Source organism: Paramormyrops kingsleyae, chromosome 21 (assembly GCF_048594095.1).
Source record: "Paramormyrops kingsleyae isolate MSU_618 chromosome 21, PKINGS_0.4, whole genome shotgun sequence".
Classification (NCBI taxonomy): domain Eukaryota; kingdom Metazoa; phylum Chordata; class Actinopteri; order Osteoglossiformes; family Mormyridae; genus Paramormyrops; species Paramormyrops kingsleyae.
The window spans coordinates 10,633,750-10,659,970 of NC_132817.1; the positions used below are offsets into that span (position 1 = coordinate 10,633,750).

The following is a 26,221-nucleotide window of genomic DNA, read 5'->3' on the forward strand; positions in this document are numbered from 1 at the left end:
ATGATGCACGAATACTTATAAAGTTATTAAGCACTTAAAATTGAGCCTGACTGTTCTACAACGGTAACAATCACATCAACCATCCTTGTCCAAACCAAATGTTGCAGCAGTGAATCAGGATTGCCGTCGCAGCTAGACTACAGTTGGATGATGAGTTATGAGCTGGTGTCAGACCTGTTCAGGATCAGAGCCACGTGACACAAGATGGGAGAATGGAATGTGGGATAAAGGCAAATGGGGAATTCAGCTTTAGCAAACGGGGAAACAAGACAGGAGCTTGGCCTGCAGATGGGGCTTCAAGGTCTGGGTGTGTCGCTTGTATGTGGCACTGTATGTGTTATATATTGGCAGAAAATGGTTATCAGTGGATGAAGTAACCTGTCAGATGACTTTTCCCCATCGTGGGGCAGCCCCCTGTGTTATAAGCAGAGGTCGACATTTCAGGTTCAGAATTTACAGATGCAGACCAATATTTTGTTTCGACCAACCAGCTGAATACCCTTTGAATGTAACTCTTTATACTCAACTGGTTGGTTGAAACAAAATCTTGGTCTTGTACATTGTGAACCTGACCTTCCCACTTATGGTTATAGGAGAGACTTTTGCAGACCCCTGCTGTGTTTCTTTATAGGAGAAATCTGCGCATTCAGGGTTCTTGGGCAGGACATCCCATTTGAGGCGGTGGTGCTGAACCGGACATCCGGCAAGGGGGTTCTGCGGGCCCGAGACCCCGTGGACTGTGAGACGAGGAGAGAGTACAGCTTCTCCATCCAGGCCTATGATTGTGGTACTGGGGACAGAGCAGCCAGCCGGAAAAAGTCCCACAAGTGAGTGAACATATTGCAGAGGACGGGGGGGGACCCACAACGTGTATTTGTCACAATATCCTTGCAATTAAACGGTCTAGCAAATATTGTCTGCTGGGCTATTATATAGTATGATCCTCAGTAGTGTTCCATGCTGACATTGTGTGTGAAAGGGATGTAGGAGAGATGGTGCGAGTGATTAAATCACCGGCAGCGTAGTGAGAGACGTCACCCCCATCACCTCCCGCTGTCTGCCCCCAGGGCCACAGTGCACATCCAAGTGGACGACGTAAACGAATTCCCACCCGTGTTCAGTGAGCCGGGGTACCATGCGGCAGTGACCGAGGGGAAGATCTACGACAGCATCTTGCAGGTGGAAGCCACGGACCGTGACTGCTCACCGCAGTACAGCCAGATCTGCAACTATGACATCGTCACCCCAGGAACACCCTTCGCCATCGACCGCAACGGTGAGTTTCATGTGCTCCTACCCCCAGGCGTGGACATGGTCGTACCCATTGTCAGACCACTTGTCGGTTCCTCTCCAGACCGGCCATTTTCCCAAAACATCAAAACATCCAAAAATGTCTTTCACCAATCAAGAAATCATCATCTAAAATCCAAGACTTTAATTTCTACAGAAATAAGATTTGTGTGAAGCATATATCTATCTGTCGACCTGCAAACTGAGTTTTAACTGTCAAAAACAAGAACTAGTATGAGTCTAACAGGGTTTAATAGTCTTAGTAGCTTTTTAGTGCTATAAATATTCACTGTCCAACTAAGATTGTAGGAAATGGTTGCCTCACTCTTGCGTACACATTGGCTGAATGATCAATCACGTGCAGGTTAACTTGTCATTGGAGGCCTTATCATCTCTGATTGCTGCTCAGGGCAAGATAATTACCAATCCGAAACATTCTTCTTTGCCACACACAAAATGCAGGCCAACCATCAACCATTATGGACTCTTGATGGACCATCCATGCCTCATGTAGCAGCTGTAAAATAATATGAGATCCATTTAATATCCAGGCCAATTTTCATCCAATTTGGTCATTTCTATAATTTGGCAATTGGCTCGCTACCCCGTATTCACATTCAAGGGACACTTTGACTGTGCGGCTGGCGTCTTCCCAATCAGAGCCAAAGCGACTTACAAATGAGCTTCTCAAGGGCGCCTTCTTCTGAAGGGCTGTCCTGTGTGGTTATCCATGGAATGGTGATTACGATGCTAAATACAACAGGCTTTTGGCTGTAGTGGCTTTACAAGGAAAGATGTGAAGGCAATTACATAGTTCAGTAAGTGGGACAGAGAGCTACTGGCAGGTTTGGAGGTGAGTATAAGAGTCAAGCCAATAGCATGGAGAATGATTTACTCACAACGCTCTTCAAGACCGAAGTAATGAAGCGATAAAATCACCACGGTGATCAGGTACTCAGGCTGACAGAGTACCTACTGCTACTCCTATTTAATATACCGTAAGAAGATTATGTCATTGAATTGCTGAGAACAGTAAACAACAAAAGTATGGGATTCCCTGATTCCTACCTGTGGCAATTAAGAATTTAAATTTCCCCACTAAAGTAAATAATTGTGAGAATAGACCTTCAACCAATATGGTATGGTATGGTAACACTTTCCATGAATGCCATGTCTATAAGAATCTATGAACACATTCATAGCACATTATAATGCATTTGTTAAAACATTATAAACATGGCTATATTTAGAAAACGGCATAACACATTATAACCATGTTTATTATGCATTATGAATGCTTTATGAAGATCTCATCTATACTGCAATATAGACACTTTTATAATGCAGTACAAAGCATCCTTATCCAATAACACTTAACTTGAAGGGACACAAATACAGTGCAACCTTGGAAACATCTCTTAACTCGATCAACTTGGGCATGGAACGGGTCTGTTGAATTTTTTTCTACTTGTGCCTCGACCGAAATCATCAAACTTGACCATTCCTGCTACAACTTGTATGGATCGAGAAGCGTTCATTCTACCAATTCGGAACTCAAGTGGGTCGGTCGAGAAAACTCGGAACAGGACAAAACAAAACAGACCCGCTACAACTTGTACAGATTGAGAGGCGTCTCTGATGGGCTGACACAGAGACAAACAGACCTACTGTGCTGCTGATGCCTATGAATCGCTCTCAGTCTCGCAGTACCTCTCAGCCGAGTTTGATGTGTAAAAGCTGTGTTCCTGTATTTGGTATGACTTTTTTTGCTTTATCTAGTGATGAATGTGTGTCAGCTCTCGCTTCGGAGTATTGGGATGTCATTTATCATATTTATCACTTTTGTATGTGTGCTTTTCATGTATGTTACATTGATTGTTAATGCTTTTTATCATTAGTTAGGTAGGTAGATAAGTTTAAATAGGCAATCATTTGGGGCTCTGGAAGGGATTAAATTCATTTACATTATTTCTTATGGGGAAATGGTGACTTGGACCACCAAATCGCAGCTCAACCAGCCTCCTGGAACAAATTAAGTTTGTGTTCTAAAGTACCACTGGAATGTATTAAGCTATTACTTATGTATTAATTAACCACAAACTAAGACTTAGTTACATGTTGATCTCATGTTCATTCATCATTAATGAATTGTGATGCATGTTTTATTTCAAGCAGTTACTATATTTGTTACTATATCTGTTAATTCTGTAAACCTTTGTGAACTACTGAAGGAACAACCAAAGAACTACTGAAGTAACAAGTAATGAATAACACAAGTTAAATGCTGATCCCATGTTTGTTCATCATAAATGAGTCATGGTGCATGTTTTATTTCAAGTAGGAGTTATATATGTTCATGAATGGTTCATGATTTCTACTTCAGTAGTAACTCATTTATTACTAAGTATTTGTGCCCTGTCAAGCAAAGTAAACTAAGACAACAAATAAACAGGCAAAAATGTACAAACCCAATTTCCAGAAAAGCTGGGATATTTTCTAAAATACAATAAATCAGTTATATGTTAATTCAAATGAACTTTTATATGAACCTTTTAAAAAATATATTTTCAACAGTTTTGCTGACCAACTTAGTTGCATTTTGTAAATATATGCAAAGTTAGAATTTGATGGCTGCAACACATGCAATAAAAGTTGGGACAGAAGCATATTTACCAATGTGTCACGTCACATTTCCTGTTAATGACACTTTTTAAGAGTTTTGGAGCTGAGGATACTAATTGTAGTAATTTTGCAATTGGAAATTTTTCCATTGTTGCATGATGTAAGAGTTCAGCTGCTTAGCTGTCTGTGGTTGCCGTTGTCTGATTCTCCTCTTCCTGATGCACCATACATTTTCAATAGGAGATAGATCTGCACTGGCAGCAGCATATGTCTCTCTACAATCGTAATATATGCCTCAGAGTCAAAGGTACCTTCTGTCCCGTGCCATGGGCACTGATGCACCCCTATACCATCACGGATGCTGGCTTTTGTACCTCTCACTGATAACAATCTGGATGGTCAATTTTATCTTTAGCAAGGAGAACTCAATGCCAGTTTTTTTCTGAAAACAAGCTGAAATATGGACTCAACTGAGTACAGCACACAGTTCCACAGTCTTTTGATCGCTCTGAAATGAGCTTGGACCCAGGGAACTTGCCGGCATTTTTGCATAGAGTTGATGTATGGCTTCCTCCATGCGTTACAGTTTCAAGTTGCACATCTGGATGCAGCGACGGACTGTGTTGCGTGACAGTGGTTTTCCGAAATGCTCCTGTGCCCAGGTGGCTATATTTGTCACAGAAGCATGACAGTTCTTCAGGCAATGCCGCCTCAAGGCTCGAAAATCACATGCATTCAGCAGTGATTTCTGACCTTGCCCTTTACGCACTGAGATGTCTCTGCATTCTCTGAATATTTTCATAATATTATGTACTGTAGATGTTGCAAGACCTAAATTCTCTGCAATCTCGCAATGAAGAATGTTCCTTTTGAACTGACTAACAATAATTTCACAGATTCTGGCACAAAGGGGTGAGCCACGACTCCCTGCTAGCAAAGACTGAGCCTTTGATGGATGCTACTTTTATACCCAGACCTCAACTGCTACCAATTCACCTGCTTAATGCAGTCCATTACTGGAATATTCTGTGCACTTTTAACTCTGTCCCAACTTTCGTTGAGTGGGTTGCAGACATCAAATTTTAACCTTGCCTATATATACAAAATACAATTAAGTTGGTCACTACAACTGTTGAAAATCTTTCTTTGTACTTTTGTCAGTTAAATGACAAAAATAATAAATTAATAAAAATAATAAAAATAAAATGAATAATAAAAATAATGAATAATCACGTAATTAAATAACATTAAATAAATAATATCCGATTTTTTCAGGAAATGGGTTTTGTATTCTACTAAAGGTACACCTTTGACCTTTCTGCTTTACTAAATACTTGCTTGTAAATATACTTTTAAAGTAAAAGTACTTGAACTTGTGTTCCCTGATGCAACTGTATAACATGGCATTAAGTGTCTACTGTACATATATTTTGTTAAATACAAAAACTCAGGTATGATAGTGTTGTATTTTCCAGTCTAAACATTGGAAATATGAAATGCTAGTTTATAATAAGTACTTCAAAAGTATAATTTCCATTGTGTTAACTGAAATTAGGTTTGCATAATTAAACAGCTACAATGATTAATACTGATTAGCACATTTAAGCGGAGCACATGCTCTCAGCCACACAATTCCAGCACTGATATATGTGTGTGGCTGAGCGATATGACAATACATACAGTATCATGTGACGATAGAAACACCTATCATTCATTTCATTGTGTCGCAAATCACAGTTTTATTCATGGCACGTAGGCAAGCAGGAAATTTGCACGAAGGCCCCGATTTTCACTGCAATCAGCGGATACATGTGTACTAGGCTGTGTGCATGTGTACACTGAGCGACATTTCACAATGTTGTCTTTACCACACAGTTAATGGTTTTTATATTTTAGACATTAATATCTTATATTTTGTTACACACTTAATTGGAAGTTTGCAGAAAGGTTCGAAATACAGTAGAATCCATGTCTCATTCTCACCAGTGATTTTAACAACTCTGAGCTATTAGTTAAGTTCTCCCCAAGCGAGCTCGATGGGCCGAATGGCCTCCTCTCGTTTGTATAGTTCTTATGTTCTTAACTCAAACGACCAATGCGGACGTCGAACGGGTCTGTTGAATTTTTTTTGACTTGTACTTCGACCAAAACCTTGGAACTCGACCGTTCCCGCTAAAACTTGTGTGGGTTGAAATGTGTTTGAGCTACCAATCTGCACCTCAAACCGGTCGGTTGAAAAAATCTAGCGACAACTGGAACCGACAAAACAATACCGACCCGCTAAAACTTGTACGGATCGAGTTGCATCTCCCCTTCCAAAGAATAATCCCTCCATCCCTCCTCCTCTCCACCTGCCACTTACTGTTTGCTGTTTTACAGCTCAGGTCAATACAGGCAAAATGTTAATGAATTTTCATTTATTTCATGTTTATTGCTACATTGTTTTTTTATGGGGAAATTCTGCTTGGACCTCAACCAAATCGCAACTTTCAGCCTTCTGGAACGAATTAAGTTCATGTTCCAAGGTACCACTTTAAAAGAAAAAAAAATGAAATATCAGTAAGTATCTTTTATTTGGCAAGTGAATAATTCAAAATATAATAAGAAATAGGTCTCTCCATGTGGTCATTTTATATAAACCATTTATTCATTGAATTTACAGAAAATATGCTATTTCGTAATATATGTCCTCATCGGAATATGAGATTTCGGTCATATAGCAAAGTGATAAATAAGACTGACCAGCTAATGGCCGCAGGATGCAGATTTTAGCACTTTTTTGTCATGACATCATCAACGTGCTATTCACGATTCACCAATCAGTCAGCCTGATTACAAGCATCTGAGGATCACCTCCTGCCATTTCCAGGGCCATTTGGTTGTATGTAGTACAAACTGGGTAGCAATCAGTCTCTCTAACTGGGAAATACAGGACACCCAAACGTTTCATCTTGCTTTTATAAAAGGTTCTAAGAGCTGATAGGATTGGAAACCTCCGACACCTACTCCCTGCTTCGAGTCGCTGGCCTTTACTTTGACAAAAAAAGCTCAGAAATCTTGGTACTATCTGTCCCATCACTACCTTTCCCTGTCGTTATTCGACTATAAAAACAGCAATGTGATTGTGACACATAACACAATGCTAAGTAGAAATGTAGTAGAATACAAATGTAAGTATGTACTGTAAGATGTAGTAGAGTAAAAGTCAAAAGTGTCCATGGCTAAATCTATATATATATATAGTTTTTAAAAAAAAAAATGTCAGCCTCAACACCCACACTAGTAAATATCTGGGTTTAAGCAAATGACCACATGGGCTGTAGCTGTAGGACATATACTGCCCCATGTCCCTCGGTGTCTGAGCATGGACATATAACCCCAGCACACTGCGCTTACTAAACACAGCCCTCAGACAGAAGGACTGTGCCTGGCACACAGGGAGACTTTACTACTGGCCAGAGACTCAGCACAACCTGCAGAGAATGGCAGGAAGGGATCGTGGGAGGTTTGTACGAGAACAAAAGGATCGCAGTTTGGCATGGCAGTGCTGAGTGCTGGAGAAGCTTCTCCACAATGCAGTTATTTAATTTGAAAGAGGAGCTTAGAGATAAGTAGCTACTCAAGTGTTCAACTACTTTGGCAGTAGCATCTTTTCCATGCTAAAAAGAGCACAGAAATTTGGGTGTAAAATTCTGAGAGCCAGGATGCTTTTTTTATCTAAATAAAAACAGTTTCTGTCTCACTCAAGCCAAGCATAACCCATACAACTAATTAACCAGCTCTGTCTAGACAAAGACAAATGATTACTGAACCAAGAAAACAAAGTTTTGAGTTTACACACAAAATGCGACAATTTCCCTCAGAGCAAAACCTCAATTTATGTTCGCTAATTGTCTTTCTACATGCATGAAATTGAACGTTTAAACGAATTAACGGAAAAGAAGTTTTAATATGTTCAGCTGCTTGCCAACCATGACAAGAGGATAAACTACTGCTATCCTTGAATGACCTTAACAGGTTCTCATCTCTTCCAGGCAACATCAGAAACACGGAGAGGCTGAGCTATGACAAGCAGAGGCGCTACAAAATCATGGTGACTGCTTTTGACTGCGGTCAGCAGAGAGCGAGAGAGAACGCACTTGTGCGCATTGACGTTAAACCTGCTTGTAAACCCGGCTGGCAAGGTAGGTTGTGGCTTCAGGTCCTCTTTGATCCTTATTGTCTGTGTTATTAGATGAATTGAGATGCTCGTGACTTGATTTGCTGACAGGGTAGGATGCTTGGGTCTTTATATGAGTCTGTCTTGAGATGGGTGGGGATGGGTGTCTGGCCCCTTTGGGTGACAAGGTCTAGGCCTCAGTTGAGAAATGCTGCAGTTTGCAGAGGGGTCTACATGTAATTTGCATAAGCATTTGCAAAGGATACTGGGTAATAAACAAGGTCTACACATAATATGATAATAAGGCTTGATAGCTCCCCTCGCTCTCATTCCATACACGTAATCCTCACTGTATTAGCACCACTGGTTTCATTGTTCCATTCCCACAGCAGGGGAATATTCTGCCCCTAAAATATTGTGGTAGCTTCACGGCCGTCCTCAGTACCGTGCTGTGTCCTGCCGCAGGGCATCCCTGTTGTTCTTGCCTTCTCGGGGGTTCTGGCTTTTTGCACCTTCCTCATGCCGCCTCGAGCCGTGTGATCTCCCTAGAGCGGACTAATCTTTATTACTTTGCTAATTTTCTCTCTTTTCTGGGCAAGTCAAGACACGCCTGAGGGTATAAACAGCCCACTCCCCAAAGTGAAGAGCTGTGTATCTGTCTTGACGTTGGATAAACGCAGAAGTATTCTTAGTGATTATAAAGATTATAGGATTATAAAATGGAAAAAACAAGCAAATTGTGTCCATTGTCAGAAAAAAGTACCAGTTTGTACCCTTGAGGGTACAATTACTTGTCACTAGGGCAGTACCCTCAAGGGTCTGCCAATTGTACCCTAGCTGTAGGTAAATGTACTTTTTTAAATATATAAATGGACCACGCTGAGGAGATTTTTGCACTACTAGTGGTGCATTAATGTTGTACTTTGGGGAACAAAACTGTACCAGGGCTGTGCCCTTTTTTCTGACAGTGTATTTCTCCCGACACAGAATTAGGTTAACAGATTTTACCACTTTTTAAGTCATGGGATTAAAGCACTGGGCAAGATCAAGGAGCCGGTTCGTGAGTCATTGACTACACTTGACTAGCAGTACTTAAGCTACTGTATCATCTACTTCGGTTAGTAATGGTATGCAGGGCCACACAGTCCTGAAAATGTGGCGCGAGTGGAAGTTGGGTTGAGAATGACACTGCAGAGTATGTAATGGCTTAGCCCACCTCAGGATATGGAATAATTTTATCCAGATTTTGTCTATTTAGGTCCCCTGAATCCTTTTGTCATTATTAGGTGCCATAATGTCTGTGTTGACTCCTGGCAACCATAGAGGTGACGCTCCTCCAGAACTTTGGCCTTCAGGCTTCTCAAAGGCATATTCATAACAAATTATGGTCTTGTCTGTGCACTGCGTCTTACCATAATATGCCCAAAATAAGACAGATTCAGGCTGGTTCTTTATGCTGCAGGTGAAATTTCAGGCTTGATTTGATGAAGAATTTTCTTGCGGCCTATGGCATTCTCAAAGTCTTCAGCAACACCAAAGATCAAAGGTGTCAGACCTCTTCCTGTCCAGCTTTCCCGTTAATAAGGAGTCACAGAAAACACCATATTCAGAACAATTTTGTCCTTTGTTCTTGAAGTTGCATCAGCCCTTCCGTTGATTTATTGCCAATTGCCAGCCTGTAACTTACTTCCTGGCTGCTGGATCCTTTTTTAGTGTGATTATTCCCAGCAGGTGAAATCTGTCTATAATGTCTATGTTCTCCACAAACATTAAAGAGAGCTACTCATCCTCTGATTTGAACCTTTGTTTCCTTTACATGTACAGTAGCTGTATTCTCATCTGTTTCATTCTGTTCTCTCATTTTCTCAGGTATGCTTTATTTTCTTCATAAATGTGGTGTCATCAGCATATCACACTTCATTGATGTTTCTTAACCAGCCTTGAGGGCACAATCCAGTCTGTCTCATTAAACACTATATAGACATAAGTACTGGGACACACCTCTTAATCACTGAATCCCAATCAATGAGATTCTGTGATACACCTTTTTTTCAAAGAATGTTCCGATGTTGGACATGGTTGAGGGCTTTTCACTCACATATTGACCTCGTTCTGGTATTTGACAATGATGACTGTTGTCTTGAAGTTTATCTGGAAACCAGCTTTTACATCTGCATTAAATGTTACATTCCATCTCCCAGCAGTGATCTTTGCAGTGCAGCTTCAGATTTTCTTTTCTGAAGCAACAGTAGCATGTCGAGTACCTTCCGTTCTGAGGGATTTGTCTCCCGGCACTGTTGTTTGTTGTAGTGTTTACATTCATCAGGTTCCCTGGTAAAGCTGAGTATTTCAGGCAAAGTAGGTCTTAGCTTACCTGATGCACACAAGCCTCTTGCTCTCGACAGAGGAACCTCAGCATGCCAAGAGATAAGTAAATAGCTGTGTGTGTTTATAGATACGTGAGTAACAGACAGAACACTGTGGCAAGTGGTATGGGTGTATCTCACCTGCCTTCCTGCTAATGTGTGATGACAACTTTTCAGGCTGAAATTCCTTGTAGCGAAATTGCGCTGTAACATAATGAGTGAGTAATTATGAGGAAAAACACTGCTTTCTTGTATGAATTGTAGTCTCCTCCTGCGTTTCTTGCTATAACCGTATACCAAATAAATAAATAAAACCAGGTTTTAACATCTTACTATTTTCTTTCAGTGTACACATAACCTAAGCCTATGCATCCCACCTGGCTGAGTATATCTGTATCTCTGCCAGGCTGGAACAAACGAGTGGACTATGAACCAGGAACCGGCAGCAAGCAGCTGTTTCCCAAGATGCACTTGGAGACGTGCGATGAGCCTGTGTCCTCAGTGCGGGCCACCGTGGAGCTACAGACCAGCCATATTGGGAAGGGCTGCGACCGGGAGACTTACTCGGAAAATTCCCTGCAGAAACTCTGTGGTAGGCTTCCTGTGGGTGCCAGGGTTGCATCGAGGATGAGAATTTATAACCACAGTTCCGTATCCTATGACAGGCATCAGTGTAGGAGGTGAGGGCTTCTCTGGTATAATTCTGTGTATTATTGGAAAATAATAGTTGTTCTGGACTAAAATGTCAACTAAGCAGCTATTATCTGCTATAGAGAGACTCTCACCCATCCATTATCCATAACCTTTTAACTTAATAGTCATTATCTGCACATACGGCAGTGAACTCCGGTCCATCACAGGACAAATGCTTCCACCCACAATCTCCAACTATAGGTAATTTGCAGACATGTTTTTATGACAGCAGAAGGAAAACCATTCAAATAGAACATACAGCCTCCATACAAACAGCCAGGGGAGAGAATCGAACCCATGACCCTGTAGCCATTACAGTCCTTGTCACAAACTGACACGCCCACTCGCCGAGCAGCACCCATCACCACAGGTGAATCGTCATAGTCTGCAGTAGCACCTGCAGGAAACGCACAGTAAACAACTATTAAAGCACATCAAAAAAAGTGTGCAATAATCATAAAAGTATGTGAACACAATCACCCTTCTCCAGTGTGCATTGTTAACCGCTGTCCGAAAGCACAGTGATCGTTAACTCATCTACAGTAAAATAAATCGTCCATTTTCAAACAGAAACACCAAGTTGATGCAGAAGTATCATAAAAGGCATCTCGCTGACTGGAAGAGGTTTTTAAAGCACTTTATATTAATTCTTATTTTAAAAGATAAAATCTAACTCTAAAAGCTAATAGCTTTCTTTTACCGAGATTAATGATGTGTGAGCATTCTGTATCACTAGGCAAATATGTCAGCTGTGGAATTTATTGAAATGATAGCTTTTTAGAAGCTTGCCCGTCGACATAAAATTTTGATGAAAGTGGTAAAGAAGGCAGGGCAAGAGAAGGTTCTAATAAGTGGGGCCTCATCTTCATACGGCTTTCTGGAATTCTCCGGGATTGACGGCGACGACCTCCCCGTGCCCTTCGGTCCCCGGGGGACACGCTCCTCGAAGCAGATTCAGGAACTCCTTGAAGAAACCCGCAAGTGCATTTATTGCTAAGAAAAATCAATCGGCAGTAATGAAAACTGTTATGTTCTCCAGTAGACGGCCTCCAGCTCGGCTCTGGCACGGAAAACGGTACAGGGCTCCGGCGGCGGGCTGATGGGCCTCTTGCCATATTGATTGTTATGAAAGAAAATTCAGCGCCGAGGACAAAGAGAACAGCACTTTGTTTTTGTAATAAAGACTCATAATTTTCGAACACCTTGAAACTGTATAAATAATTGAATTAGCTAAACAGCTTACTGCACAGATAGGTGATTTCATCCAAAATCAAATAAACAGATCTGTTTATTTCTGTCAAAACGCCTCTCAGGAAAAATCATTGAGGTCACACTGTCGCAGGTCGTTCCACTGGCAGGCAGAAATCTATAAACTGTGCCCCCATCTTACCATTTGACCTGCTTACGCGTTTTCTGTCATATGGTCAGTGAGATTCTGGAGCAGGAAGTCTGTAGAGTCTGCATAAGTAGTATGCATTCTGCATTATGATCAGTGTTAAACGGATCAGTAGATGACGGGGAAGAAGCTCAGCACACATACTCAGCCACATACTGGATGTGAGCTTGTATTCTTTGTTAACATTGGTCTTAATTACTTAAGTACGGAAAGGAATGAATACTTTTCATGAATAAATGGGGTTTCTTTACATCTACCACTAAGGGAGAGCCTTGACTGACCTCATACATTATATCTTCTCTCTTTAGAAAGATTTATTATTAGTCATTTTTATGGTAACCATCTCGTTTTTTGCAATAAGATATAATTAATCTGGATTATGTCCAGTCGGTGGAAATGTTGAAGGAAGGTGTATCATTGCCAGGGGCTGCATCAGGCAGCATGGACCTGCTGCCGGCTCCCAGTAGCGCCACCAACTGGACGGCCTCCTTGCTAACTGACAGTGGGCGCGACAGCGACCTCATCTTCCGCTTCGAAGGATGGCAGGCAGCCAACATCCCGGACCGGGTCGTGCCCCAGAACCTGACGGACCAGTTCACCATCGCCACCTGGATGAAGCACGGGCCCAGTCCAGGCTTGCGGGCCGAGAAGGAGACTCTGCTCTGCAACTCGGACAAAACTGGTGAGGCTGTGGTTTGGAACTCCGTGTTTGGGTGAGGGTGTGGGAAGTAGCAGGCCAACGAAAGAGCCTGCAGACAAGTAGGGGATGAACTAATGACTTTGAGAATATCTGGAAGAGAGGATGGTGAAGGAGCTGACAATAGGCGGTGGGGTTTTCTTGAGGGCTGCAATATGACCTGAATTTGGGGCAGAACATTTTTACTTTATTATTGTTGTAACACCCATGATGCCACAGGACACCCTGCTGATACACTCGGCTTATTTAAAGCCTCATAATATTTCTGTTTCCTTGTTTGATAAGCATACAGTCAGTGGTCTGTATCTTAGTTGGATTTTTATTTTTCCTGACTTGAGCCAATGAGGTGACCACATGGGCTTTTTTGGAGGTTGAACCTTTTATAATTGTTACTTAACCTTCTGTCAGCAGCCAAGGCCTTCCTTTCCCATCACAGTTGTTCAACAAAATGTTAGAATTATTTCAGCGTGTCACCATGTGTTTTCCACACAGAGATGAACCGGCATCACTACGCCCTCTCTGTGCACAACTGCCGGCTGGTGTTCCTGCTGAGGAGGGATTTCACGCAGGGCGGAACCTTCCGGCCAGCCGAATTCCATTGGAAACTGGAACAGGTGGGGGGGGGGGGGGCTATCACCTGTTGGGGATTTAATGGTTGTTTTCACAGAGAGATATAAACACCTAGTTGCACAGACACTTCTAGTCACATGTATGCAAATTTACCCTTACTTTGAAGGACCTTGGTGTGTATGTTGGTGCTTCCATGTCCCACTCTCGCCAGTGTGGGGAAGCAATAAAAAAGGCCAATAGGATGTTGAGTTACATCTCTAGGTGTGTGGAGTTTAAGGGAGGTGATTCCTTGGTAAGACCCCACCTAGAATATTGTGTGCAGGTTTGGTCACCATACCTTAACAAGAACATTGCTGCCTTGGAAAGGGTGCAACGGAGGGCTACAAGAAGGATTCCTGGTCTTAGAGGAATGTCTTATGAGGAGAGGTTAGCTGAGCTGAATCTGTTTAACTTCAAGCAAAGGAGACTAAGGGGGGACATGATCCAGGTATATAAGATTCTAACAGGTCTGGATGCTGTTCAGCCAAATGGCTATTTCAATATTAGTTTAAATACTAGAACTCGTGGCCATAAGTGGAAATTAGCGGGAGAACATTTTAAAATGAATTGGAGAAAGCACTTCTTTACACAACATGTAGTTAGAGTATGGAATAGTCTTCTTGTTAGTGTAGCACAAGCTAAAACCCTGGGGTCATTTAAATCAGAGCTAGATAATATTTTAACAATTCTGAGCTGTTAGTTAAGTTCCCCCCAAACAAGCTTGATGGACCGAATGGCCTCCTCTCGTTTGTAAATTTCTTGTGTTGTTATGTACACATGCATATTTGCACACCCATAAACACACACACGCCGGCACATACATGTGCACCATGTTCACCCTCAGGAAGCTGCACTCTCACCTCCAAGCAGTGTGCGTGTGACCTCAGTACCTCTCATTGGTTCCTGCATTTGTTGTGTTGATTTTTGCAATTTTCTCCACACTTGTGCCAGATGTCCAGTATTGACTGTTTATCACAGGGGACTTATCCAGAAAGGGCTGCTGTGTATGCGGATTTTCTCTGCAAGTGGTGTAACATTATTAATTAGGGGACCAATTGGCTGAAGTTTCCTCACACCTGGCTTTGAACAGCTGACCAAAAGGTTATCCCAAAATCCTGCACACGCACTACCCTTTCAGAATAAGATTGCCCAGCCCTGGTTTATCAGAATATCGCTCTATATTTTATAGTTCTCCTCCTAATATAAAGAGAGCTTGGTCCTTTTGATCCAAGCATATCATAAAGGAAACTGTCTTCACTGAACTGCCTGCCTCAGTATTATAATGAAACACTTTTATATTGAGCTTGACAACAAAACCAAGTGTCACGTCTTTATACTTTTTTAGTTGGAAGTGAAGTTCAATAAGAATCATGCATGAGGGAATATTTGCTGGCAGACAGTTTGCTAATCATCAGCCACATTGTATCAGGAGGGATCTCTTTAGGGCTTGCAGACTCCACAAGAAATTTACCCAAGCAGTGCTTACCTAAGGGTCCAACAGCAACTTACGTCCCCTGATGTTTGACAGGCGGCCATCTGGTCACATATCCTGGGTACATTTCTTATTCAACAGCATGCTGGTCGGCCCTGATTTATGAACACGCACTGCACTCAGAGACAAAGCACTTTGATTGCCTTCCACGCCTCTGACGGGCCTTTAAAATTCATCGGCTGACGAAGAGATCGCCTACTCAGCTGGCTAATGCTGACTGCCCTGGAGGGTAGGTCTCTCTGGCTCATTAGCTGCAGATCGTTGTTTCATTAAGTAGGTAAAAAGACAAAGTAAAACCACACCCCCAGGACACAGATCATCGTCAAGCCCCTGATTACTGACACACCGATAAGCCTGCAGTCAGGAGACAGTCTCTAGAACTGTCACTGATGAGTGGTCATGAGCAGGTTCTGCCGGTGCACTCACGTCAAGCTAGGTGACCTGATCGTACATGGATGGGGCTATTTTTACACGGCGGAGAGAGACCAGAAGGTTCTGGCGGACATACAGTATATGGACAAAAGTATTGGGACACACCTTTCAATCATTGAATTCAGGTGTTTCGTTCACACCCATTGCCACAAGTGCATAGAATCAAGCACCTAGCCTTGCAGTCAAGTTCACAAATATTTGTGAAGGAATGGGTCATTCTGAAGAATCCCAACATCACCGAGCGCAATGCCAAGCACTGTATGGAGTGATGTAAAGCATCCGCCCCTGGACTCTGGGGCAGTGAAAACATGTTCTTTGGAGTCATGAATCTGTCTGTGTGGCAGTCTGATGTGTGAGTCTGGGTTTGGTGGATGCCAGGAGATCGCTACCTGCATTGTGCCACCTGTAAAGGTTGGTGATGGAGGGATAATAATATGGAGTTGTTTTTCAGGGGTTGGGCTTGGCCCCTTAGTTTCAGTTAAGGGAACTCTTCAGTGTACCAAGACATTTTGGAGAATTCTATGCTTTCAACTTTGTGGGAATAGTTTGGGGAAGGACCTTTTCTGTTCCAGCATGACTGTGCCCCAGTGCACAAAGTAAGGTCCATAAAGACATGGTTGGGTGAGTTTGTTGTGGAAGAACTTGACTGGCCCACATGGATCCCTGACCTCAACCCCATTGAACACCTTTGGGATGAACTAGAATGAAGACTGCAACCAGGCCTTCACGTCCAAAATCAGTGCCTGACCTCGCAAATGTTCTTCTGGATGAATGGGCAAAATTTTCCGCAGACAAACTCCATAATCATATGGAGAGCCTTCCCAGAAGAGTGGCAGCTGTTATAGCTGGAAAGGGGGGACCAAGCCCATATTGGTGCCTATGGATTTAGAATGGGATGTCATAAACTTCCTGTATGTGTAATGGCCAGGTGTCCTGGAACTTTTGCCCATATAGTGTACTTTGCACCATTTAGAAAAGTCTACAATCTAGATTTTGCTGGTTTATTGTTTATTTTTGCTGCTCGTGAAGGGTTTCACTCTGGCCCGCTACAAATTAGCAGGCAGGGAAGAAGTTGTTTGTGGTCCACTTGGCCTCTGGAGGAACAGCTTTTAATTGCACCGGTAATTAGTCCCTCCGCTGGGGTGTAAACCACAGTCGCCTTCCGGCACATACTGCGTGATGGGAGCTGACAGGATGGACACAAAGGCACATAGCCATAGCATACAAACAGCGATAAATGCTGTCAACAAGTCGGAGCTTTCTATTTAATCAGTCAGGCTGGACCGCCAATTAGAATGACTTGCATCTATGGCTATCAGCCGATCATGTTCTGCTGTCCGAGTCAGCTGGTGGACATTGATCATGTCACCGATCATGCTGAATTAATTGTCCTTATGTTCCACCTCGGGGGTCTCGCTGGTTATCAGTGCATATCCTGTTTCCTGTTGGGTTTTTAGGCTGACTCTGCATAATAAGATTTGACTCCATCTGTCTGGCCATGTCATGGTATCAGATAGATCTACACACGCTCATCAGTGACCCCTGATAAGTTCTGATCTCTGCTGCCATTGGGGGTCTGAAAGCTGCCAGTGCGAGGGTGACGACCAGTGGAGAAGATTCCTGATTTTCCGATTAGCATCATTTTGATGGCTTCGTCTGTCTATGGGCTGCTGCACATTTTGCTCTTGCAAAGGCACTTAAACCACCACCCCAAGCCCGCTGTGAGGAAATGATCATAAGCCTTTAATCACTGTATCCTGCTGAGGATTCTGGGCCAGGGAACAAAGCTGGAGCAGCTCTGAATGTGATGTTGGGCATTGTGGTGGTAAAAGAGAAATTGCTGTGAAGGTTTCACATCCATGGGTGGGAGGCTGACCTAAGGGCAAGTCTGTAAAAGACTCTGGATGTTCAGGAACCCGTCTGCAGAGGCCTTTCAGCTTTCTGAAGGATGCATTTGAACTGACGGGGCCCAGCCTGCCATCTTTGGCCCTGCCCATGATGCATGCGGTGAAGAAGATCCATTCCTCGATGAGGAGACCTAGGTGCCTCGGGGGGGGGGGGGGGGGGAGAGCAACTTCTAGGAACACCACTTTACTTCTGACACCTTTGCATCTGAAATTAATGAAACATGTACTTCTCTGGAGAGAGCAGTGTGGCGGTAAACCTTAAGGGTTCAACTTCCGGAGGTTCTGCCCTTGCTGCTGTACCCTTCAGCGACTTAAATTAAGTACAATCATCAGTGATGGTTTCTATCTGTATAACCTAGTAATAATACAAGTGGCTTTAGCATTACATAATCAGTAAAATAAAACAAAATAACCAAAGCCTATAGTATATATATGTGTTCCTTCCATTCCTGCCACCCTTTAACGTGACCATGTGAGGCAGAGCACGTGAGTGTGTATGTTACTTAATGACTGTGAGTGTGCCTAGTGCTTAAATTAGTTAATTAGTGAGCAAGTGAGTAGATATCAGAATCAGGATCTGGGGGTTTCTTTCTTGACCTCGGATGTGACAGGATTCCCTGAGAGTCTTTGACATTAATATGTGAAGCACTATCCTCTCGTTACAGATCTGTGACAAGGAGTGGCACTACTACGTCATTAACGTAGAGTCGCCCCGGGTGGCGCTCTTTGTGGACGGTGTGAGCTACGAACCCTACCTGGTGACGGACGACTGGCCCATCCACCCCTCCCAGATTGACGAGCAGCTCACTGTGGGGGCCTGTTGGCAAGGTCACTCTGGGGAGGCGGGGTCTATACACTACAGTCTTTATTCAAGGGCCTGTGGAAGGATGGACGGACAAAGTACTGGGAAAAGGCGGGAAAAAAACAGAAGTAAAATATTGATATTAAATAGGGCTGTAGAAAATCCATATATGCTGTTCTTAAGCCTCAGGCTAATCAGAATTCCATTTTTAAAATAAAAGAACAAAGGTCGAGAAAACACAACCCAAAAAGAAAATGGCCCGCCAACAGACTATGGGCTACAGACCACATTTAATTAAAAAAAACAACAACTATCATTTCACAACCTACGTAATTACCTGCAGCTTTAATGGTGTACACTGACAGAACTGCTTTTCGACTTGAAGGAAGGATGTTCACTTCTGTTCATTCCCCACAGCCATTTCTCGCTTTTCTCTTAAATTGAATGTTGAGAGAAGCAGCTTGTCCAGATTCACAGGCCACAGACTCTCTGGCTCCCTCGCCTGAACATCATTAAGGCACAGTCGATAAGTGTTCAGACAATTAGAACTGAAGTACATTCCGGAATCGTCCCCTTCATCTACAAATAATCAAAGACATGGCGGCTCCTATTAAAACCTGGGGAGCCTCTTCCATTCAAAGTGAGGTCCACGTTCCTTCATTCAAATGAAGGAAGAAGTCTGTTAGCTGTATAGCTCTTATTGGTAACTTACTGGAAAATTTTTCATACTGAGATATCCTGGTCTGAATCTGCCATATATTTAGAGTGATAGCAATCTGTATATCTCCCTCACATTGTCAATGACATACTCAAACTCAGCTGTTGAGTGCCGAAATGAGCAAAAGGGCAAACGAAGTTCTAGTCAGATTCTAGTCAGTCAGACCATTGGCAAAGACCACTCTGAAAACAGGCCGCTAAATGGAGCGGGACACCAGAAGACTCCACCATCACTGTTGCCAGATATATATGAGTATCAGGACAGGCTGACAGCAGCAGAGTGTAACACAGAGGAACCGGCCAGACTGAGGCATGACCAAACCAACTGGCTCATAGTACACGCTGAGCTCGGAAATTTGGCGTCTCACTGTCGGAACAGCTATTCAGCTGACAGCTTCTGTCACAAGACTGAAGTGTTACAAGACTGGGGCATTTGTGATTTGTTTGGTCAGCCTGACTTTTAGTGGGTACAGATCAAGAAATCATTCTTAGTATTAGGCGCCGTCAAGTCAGTGTGACCTGAGAGATTCTTCCAGAACGATCCGTCTTCTGTCCGGGTCCCCAGGCTCCCCAGTGACAAGGTCTTTGCTGTGATGATTAAGCCAGTTCATCCGCTTTTTGATTTAAGCTTCAACTTATCCAAAATTTGCACTCTTTTCCAGCGTACTGGGTCTTCTCGTAATACAGACAGTCCCCAGGGTAGAACGGCCGACTTATGGACAACTCATACGTACGAATGGATTGCCATAAACCCTATTATGTTCAAAAAAATTTGGGCTAAATACAATAGTTCGTAATAATGAACGCACGCACTGCTTTGTGGCGGATCTCATTCGTAACCTGCGGACTGCCTGTATGACCAAAATAAAACAGCTTCACTCCGATCATTTGTGCTTCAAGTGAAAGTTTAGCCATAATTTGCTGAAGAATCCACTTGTTTGCTTTCCGTATGGTCCATGGTACCATCTTTTCCAACAAGCCCGAAAACATCACTACTCTTCCTGTCCTGCTCCTTTATTGTCCAGTTTTCACACACATAATAAGTGACAGAAAATACCATATTCTGAACAATTCTGGCACTTGTTCTTAGAGTTGCATCAGTCTTTTTGAAGGTTTTTTTTCCTAAATCCATCATCACAGCTTTGCAAAGTGTCAATCTGCAATGTATTTCCTGACTGCTGGATCCTTTGTTAGTGTGATTGTTCCCTGGAGGTGAAAGCTGTCTATAACGTCTCTGTCATCACCATCAACACTAGAGAGAGCTACCGATCCTCTGGTTTTAACCTTTGTCTCTTTTATATATAGCCATTGTCTCGTCTGTTTCACTCTGTTCTCTAACATCTTCAGATGTCCTTTATTTTTCTCATAAATGTGGTGTCACCAGCATATCAAAGGTTATTTCTTTCACACTTGTCTTCTTCCAGTCCAGTTTCTCTCATTCTATGCTCTGCATGTAATTTAAATAGCTGCAGCGATAGCATGCATGACAAACACCCATTTTCCTGAGAATGTTTGTTGGACATGGTCAACACCATCAAAAGGCATTATGTTTAATCAATAATGCACATGTTGACCTGAGAAATAATGTCTGTTCCTTGGCCTTTACTGAACCCTGTTTGTATATTAATCAATACTTTGTCTATCAATGAAAACTCTACTTTCTTTGATATTGAGATACAAACTGACCTCTTCCAATCTGTAGGCCGTTGGATTGCTCTTCCCCAAATTTGTTGTCAAAATTTCATTAGCACTTTGTCTATTATGAGGGATCTGCAAATAATAATGTGTATTTATAGCTATTTAAAAATGAACTGTGTAGTAACAGATCACAAACAGAATGGTTAGTAAGGGGAGGTCACCAGCCTCCTTCCAAGGCCTTATGTCCGTGTCTCTTCCTCCGTAGGTGGTGAGGTGAACACACCCCGATTCACCCAGTACTTTCGGGGAAGCCTGTCAGGTCTGACCATCCGGCCGGGTAGGATCGAAAACCAAAGAGTCATCTCTTGTCTTCAAGCCTGTAAGGAGGGTCTAGACATCAGCTCCCTGGAAAGCTTGGGAGGGGGCATCAAGGTGGGCATACTGTCAGAAAGCCAGCCATACCTCCATCTGTCTGCTTTGCACTCAGCATAATTCCTAGATCAATGAAAATCATTGATTGCTATGAATTACTGCTCAGTCCAATTCATTTTTATATACCACCTTTGACAACAGAGCCACCCGAAGGCGATTTACATATCTTGTATGCTAGCTAAACTGAAGTAATAGGTCACCAGTCGACATTTAGAGACTGAGACCGATTCAGCATCCCGAACATGAGCTGTCAGACCCTTACACAAATAGGGGCCCCGTAAGCATTAGACTTTACCTCTAAACTGTTATGTTATTTATTTGTAGGATGACATGGATGTCTGTATTCTGTGAAGTGAGTGTACAATGTGGCTTGTAAACATAAATCAGTTCCGTTAGGTTGGCTGGTGCTAGACCTTTGAGTAAGTACTGTAGGAGAACTTTGAAGTCAGTCCTGAACCTAACAGGAAGCCAGTGCAGGGAACAAAGAGCAGTGGTTATGTGTTGAGACTTACTGCTTCTGGTGATTATTTGAGCTGCTGTGTTTGGAATACATGCTCAGCTGCTGAGGTCCAGCCCCTACAAGTGGAATATAAAGATTATAGCAGGCCTGTCCGCAGTCTTGTTTCTGCAGTTTTCTCTGTTGTCCTTTTTGTGTGTCTTAAAGGGTCCTACACACTGTGCCAAATACCTGTCAATATTCGGGGCGGGGTCCCCATCTCCTAATTGTTGTGCAATACCGATCTTGAGACCCCCTTAAAATTTTGATTTTGAGGCTGTCAGGGGGTCTCATGGGTTAATCGGGGGTGTAGAACCCCCCCCCCCGTATTTCGCACACTGGTCCTACAGAATATTTTCAGTGATCACCATTATCCTGTTTCATTTTTTCTACTACGATCAGTTCCACTTCAACCCTGCCCAGTCGATCCTAGTGATGGAAGGGGATGATCTGGACAGCATCAACGCGGCACTATCTAAAGTGTCCTACATCAACTCCCGGCAATTTCCCACCCCGGGCCTTCGGCGCCTCCACATCACCACCACGGCACAGTGAGTCCGACACCCCCCGTTTGCCGAAAAGTCCTCTGCATGTCGAGAACAGGTTGTCGGGAAAACAGCATCAAAACACAAAAAAAACATTCAAAAGCATGCATCCCCTTGAGATATTCCTAAAAAAATCTTTGCTTAAATCTTCAAATCCATGTGCATGTTTACAGTCTCAGGTCTGTACTCTAACTAGGTTCCACTGGTTTATTTGTGGAATGTCTGAATTGTTAGTTTCTGTTGTCCTCTGAATGTAACAGGACTGGCAACACAGCACGTCCCAAAGCTGAAACCTCAACACCCTTGCTGCCCACCTCCCTGCAGAAATAATAAGGACACTTTTGTGTCACAGCTACATGACAGGGGGAGATTCACACAATCAATCCCCGGACCGATAGAGGCACCAGTCCTGCTGGGATACACAAAGCATATATACTGTACGCCCTAGGAAAAAGTCATAGATCCCATTACAGGGGGAAAATGCGGAAGGACTCAGCAGATAAATGAAGATGATCCCCGTGCTGATGTATTTTTGCAATTCCGCCATGAACCTGTAAATTTAAACTTACATTTATTTGAATGATTTGAGCCGTCAGAATCGCCCACGCCGGAAAACCCTGCGAGCTATCGGTGACATCGCCCCCGAATTGCGAGCAGAACATAGTAATTCCCTGATAATGGACACTGGCTTCACACTGTACACATTCCCTTCCCTCATGCACCTCCCATTTGCCCCGCCCCCTACCTCCTTTCTCGTGACTCCCACGCTGCTCGGCGTCCCTTTAGGTGTTTCGGGGAGGACACCTGCGTCTCCATCCCCGATGTGGAGGCCGTGCTGATCGTGCTTCCCCCTGCCGAGCCGCGGATCACCATAAGCGGGACGGGGCGTCTGATTGCTCCGGTGAACGATCTGCAAGGCCCTGCCGGCCTGCCGCTCTTCCCTGACCTGCACATCACCAGCACCGTGATGCCCGGCGACATTGACGCCACAGGTACGGGCACAGCTGGATCAGACTGCAGTGCCAAGGACACTAAGCAAGTGGCACCTTCATTCAGTTTGTGGTATTTGTTCATTATTTGTACTTCATTAGTAATTGTTTTACTATGTATTTGTGCCTCCTCAAGTAAAGTGTCAAGCGAAATTTACCTTTCCCAGGTTTCCCAGGTAACACATATGCCTCCTCAAACCTAGAAATTCTGGGCCCCCTGACAAAATGTCATCATGCTCCAACCCCCCCACACAAAAATTGTGTGGGGGGGTTGAATCCGCCAGGGTATCCATGCCACTGCGGCGGCCCTGGCCTCGCCATCCTAACAAACCACGTCTCTCAATTGCCTGTAGTTCTGATTATGGTTGTGTGCCCTATGATGGACTGGCATCCAGTTGGCTTTTTCCTCAAAATGTAAAAGTGATTTAATCTGTGGCACTTTTGATGACAAAAAATCTGTAGTTCTCTTTTCATTCTGTCATCTACCAGATTCCTGGGAACAGTCGGCAATTGGCCGATATCACTCCATCATATCACACCATCATATCACTCCATCATATCACTCCATAACATGCTTCACATGCCTGAGTCAGGTGCACCTTTCGTACATTAAAAGGGACTAGAGGTCCCTCCAAAGTCCACAGCGGCTTTATTGAGTAAATATACAGAGAAATATGCTTAAATGCATTTATTTAGTCAACACATTGCAGTGGTTTGCAAGTCAGCCAGGGGTTTGTGTATTTTGTGTGTTTTCTGCACCTCGTCCCAGATGACACGGCATGACCTGCTGCTTTGTCTGCTCACGTCCGCAGCCCCACATGCCAGCGTCCTGGAGATCCTCCACAACCTGGACTACTGCGACGTGCTGCTGGTCGGGGAGGAGCTGAACCCCCAGCAGGAGAGCCTGCAGCTGCTGCCTGGCGCCCTGCTAGGGAAGCATCTGGATGTGACCAATTCCTCGTCCGGCATCTCCATCTACGGTGAGAAGCCCGCACCTGAGCAATGTGCAATGGGCTCAGTGGATTTCCTGGTTTTGGGCATGATCGGGCGACCTTCACCGTCTTCACAGGCGTGGACTCCATGGTGCACTACGAGCAGGTGATCCGGCAGGTCAGGTACTACCACTGGAATCCTGAGGCCATTCGGGACAGGAAGTTCAGACTCACCTGCTCGGAGCTCAACGGACGCTACACCAGCAATGAGTTCAACCTGGAGGTCAGTGCCCGCAGGGGTGGGGGGAGTGTGGGTCCAGGGCTAATGGCTGTGCCACTTTTCGGGGGGGGGGGGGGGGGGGGTGTAACTGAGGCCTGTCATATACAATATTCACTGGTTGAAACCTATATGTTGCTCCTTAGAACCACATAGAACTTTTTGTCAGTTAACCACCACATTTCAGAGAATGATTCTTCTAGCTCAAACCTCTTTAAAGGCCCCAGTAGGGATTGTCCTGAAGCTGGAATCACTGCTTACTTCTGGTTTTAATTTTACAGTGCAATTTTTTAAATTTGTCTCAAAATTTCTTTGCGCTGCCTGTTTCTGAAAAGAGTTTTGGCCAATTTTGCTCTCAGTGGGCAGACAGTCTGCCTGTAGTCCGGACACACGGAACTGGGTTCTACTGCAAAGGCTGGGGAGACCTGACAATGTCAGACCATTCCCTGGAAAGGCTAGGAATCTGTACTGATCAAAGACAGAGCACTTAGAAGCTAATTATCTATTTATAAAGCCTTTTTTCTCAAAAGTTAATACTTTTGTTTTAATTAGCTTTATTTTGTTTGGTTTTTTTAAGTCTAGTTTTACTTATAATTAGTTCGAAACAATGCAGAAAAGTTTCAAAACACCCAAGAACAGACGAAAACCATGGACAGAAATTAACATGGTTGAAGAGCTCTGTGGTTTTAATCTTACACGTGTGGAGAGACGCTTCAGTTTAAAAACATGTCTCTCTGTAGTTCAGAGGTGCCTGAGAACTGTATACATATGCATGAGGATATAACCATTCAGCAGACAATATCTCAATTTGTAGTCATGGCAAATTTGTATTTACAAGAAATAAAACAACTGCATTTCATTATGATAAGATGCAGTCCTCCTGGAATATGAAGTGATAACATGTTCCATTATTATTTATGAAGTTTATAATTATTTGCATACGCTTGTGAAAATAATTGTGGTGTGAAGAGACTGAAGTAAATAGCAATCTAAAGGTGTAAGTCAGTCTTGTTAATAATGTATTAAAAGATGATATGATTCTCATTTTTTCTGTTATAATGGAAAACAATCATGTGACATGTGAAAGTGTTTAATGAAAAAGGCATTTGTGTTAGACAGGGTGGGCCTGTGCTTCTCGGGGTAGGGTCACAGGAGAAAGGGAAGCATTTGGACAGAAACAGGACAGATGTGTCGGTGTAAACGATTGTGTCGAGAGTGTCTGGATTTACTGACGGTTAAACAGAACACATTTGCATTGATTTATCAGCAGAAGTGAAATACAAGTGAGGAGATTTTGGTGTCGGGTAGCAGGATCAGCAGGCGTCCCTTGGGCAGTTAGGGTTAAGGGCTTTGATAAAGCCACAACAGTGATATGGTTACACACCAGGGGAGGCTCCCTTTCAGTATGACAGAGGCTGAACACCCCCACCCCCCCAATAACACTACAGCCGGATAATCTAATTGCTTTTGGAGTGATAATAGTGGCAGAATATCCAACAACATTTATGACATTCATTAAAGGATGAGATAAAGGATTATAATATTTGTAGTGCCTATTTAAGAGAAGATGTAAAAGGTTATAAACCCTGTAAAGCGTGGAAATCGGGCATGACTGTATTAATTGTATCAGCAACTCCCTGAATGGAGAGAAGAGAAAAATGTAGTCCACATGCAGCGAAGCCACGATATTCAAAATCTTACCTGCAAACTGTGATTTTACACCTTTTCCG

The 26,221-nt window shown here is 43.3% G+C and overlaps 1 protein-coding gene across 3 annotated transcripts in view; it reads left to right on the top strand.

Moving 5' to 3' along the window:
• Positions 1-26,221, top strand: part of LOC111847555 (calsyntenin-2-like) — a 102,363-nt gene that overhangs the window by 69,635 nt on the left and 6,507 nt on the right. For all 3 annotated transcript variants that reach the window (XM_023818831.2, XM_023818832.2, XM_023818829.2), the window contains 12 exons: positions 632-827; positions 1,068-1,276; positions 7,947-8,096; positions 10,844-11,029; positions 12,951-13,208; positions 13,716-13,837; positions 18,329-18,491; positions 21,086-21,252; positions 22,151-22,299; positions 23,080-23,285; positions 24,095-24,262; positions 24,352-24,497. In XM_023818831.2, coding sequence (XP_023674599.1) covers positions 632-827; positions 1,068-1,276; positions 7,947-8,096; positions 10,844-11,029; positions 12,951-13,208; positions 13,716-13,837; positions 18,329-18,491; positions 21,086-21,252; positions 22,151-22,299; positions 23,080-23,285; positions 24,095-24,262; positions 24,352-24,497 — 2,120 coding nt within the window. The remainder of the gene's footprint in view (positions 1-631; positions 828-1,067; positions 1,277-7,946; positions 8,097-10,843; positions 11,030-12,950; positions 13,209-13,715; positions 13,838-18,328; positions 18,492-21,085; positions 21,253-22,150; positions 22,300-23,079; positions 23,286-24,094; positions 24,263-24,351; positions 24,498-26,221) is intronic.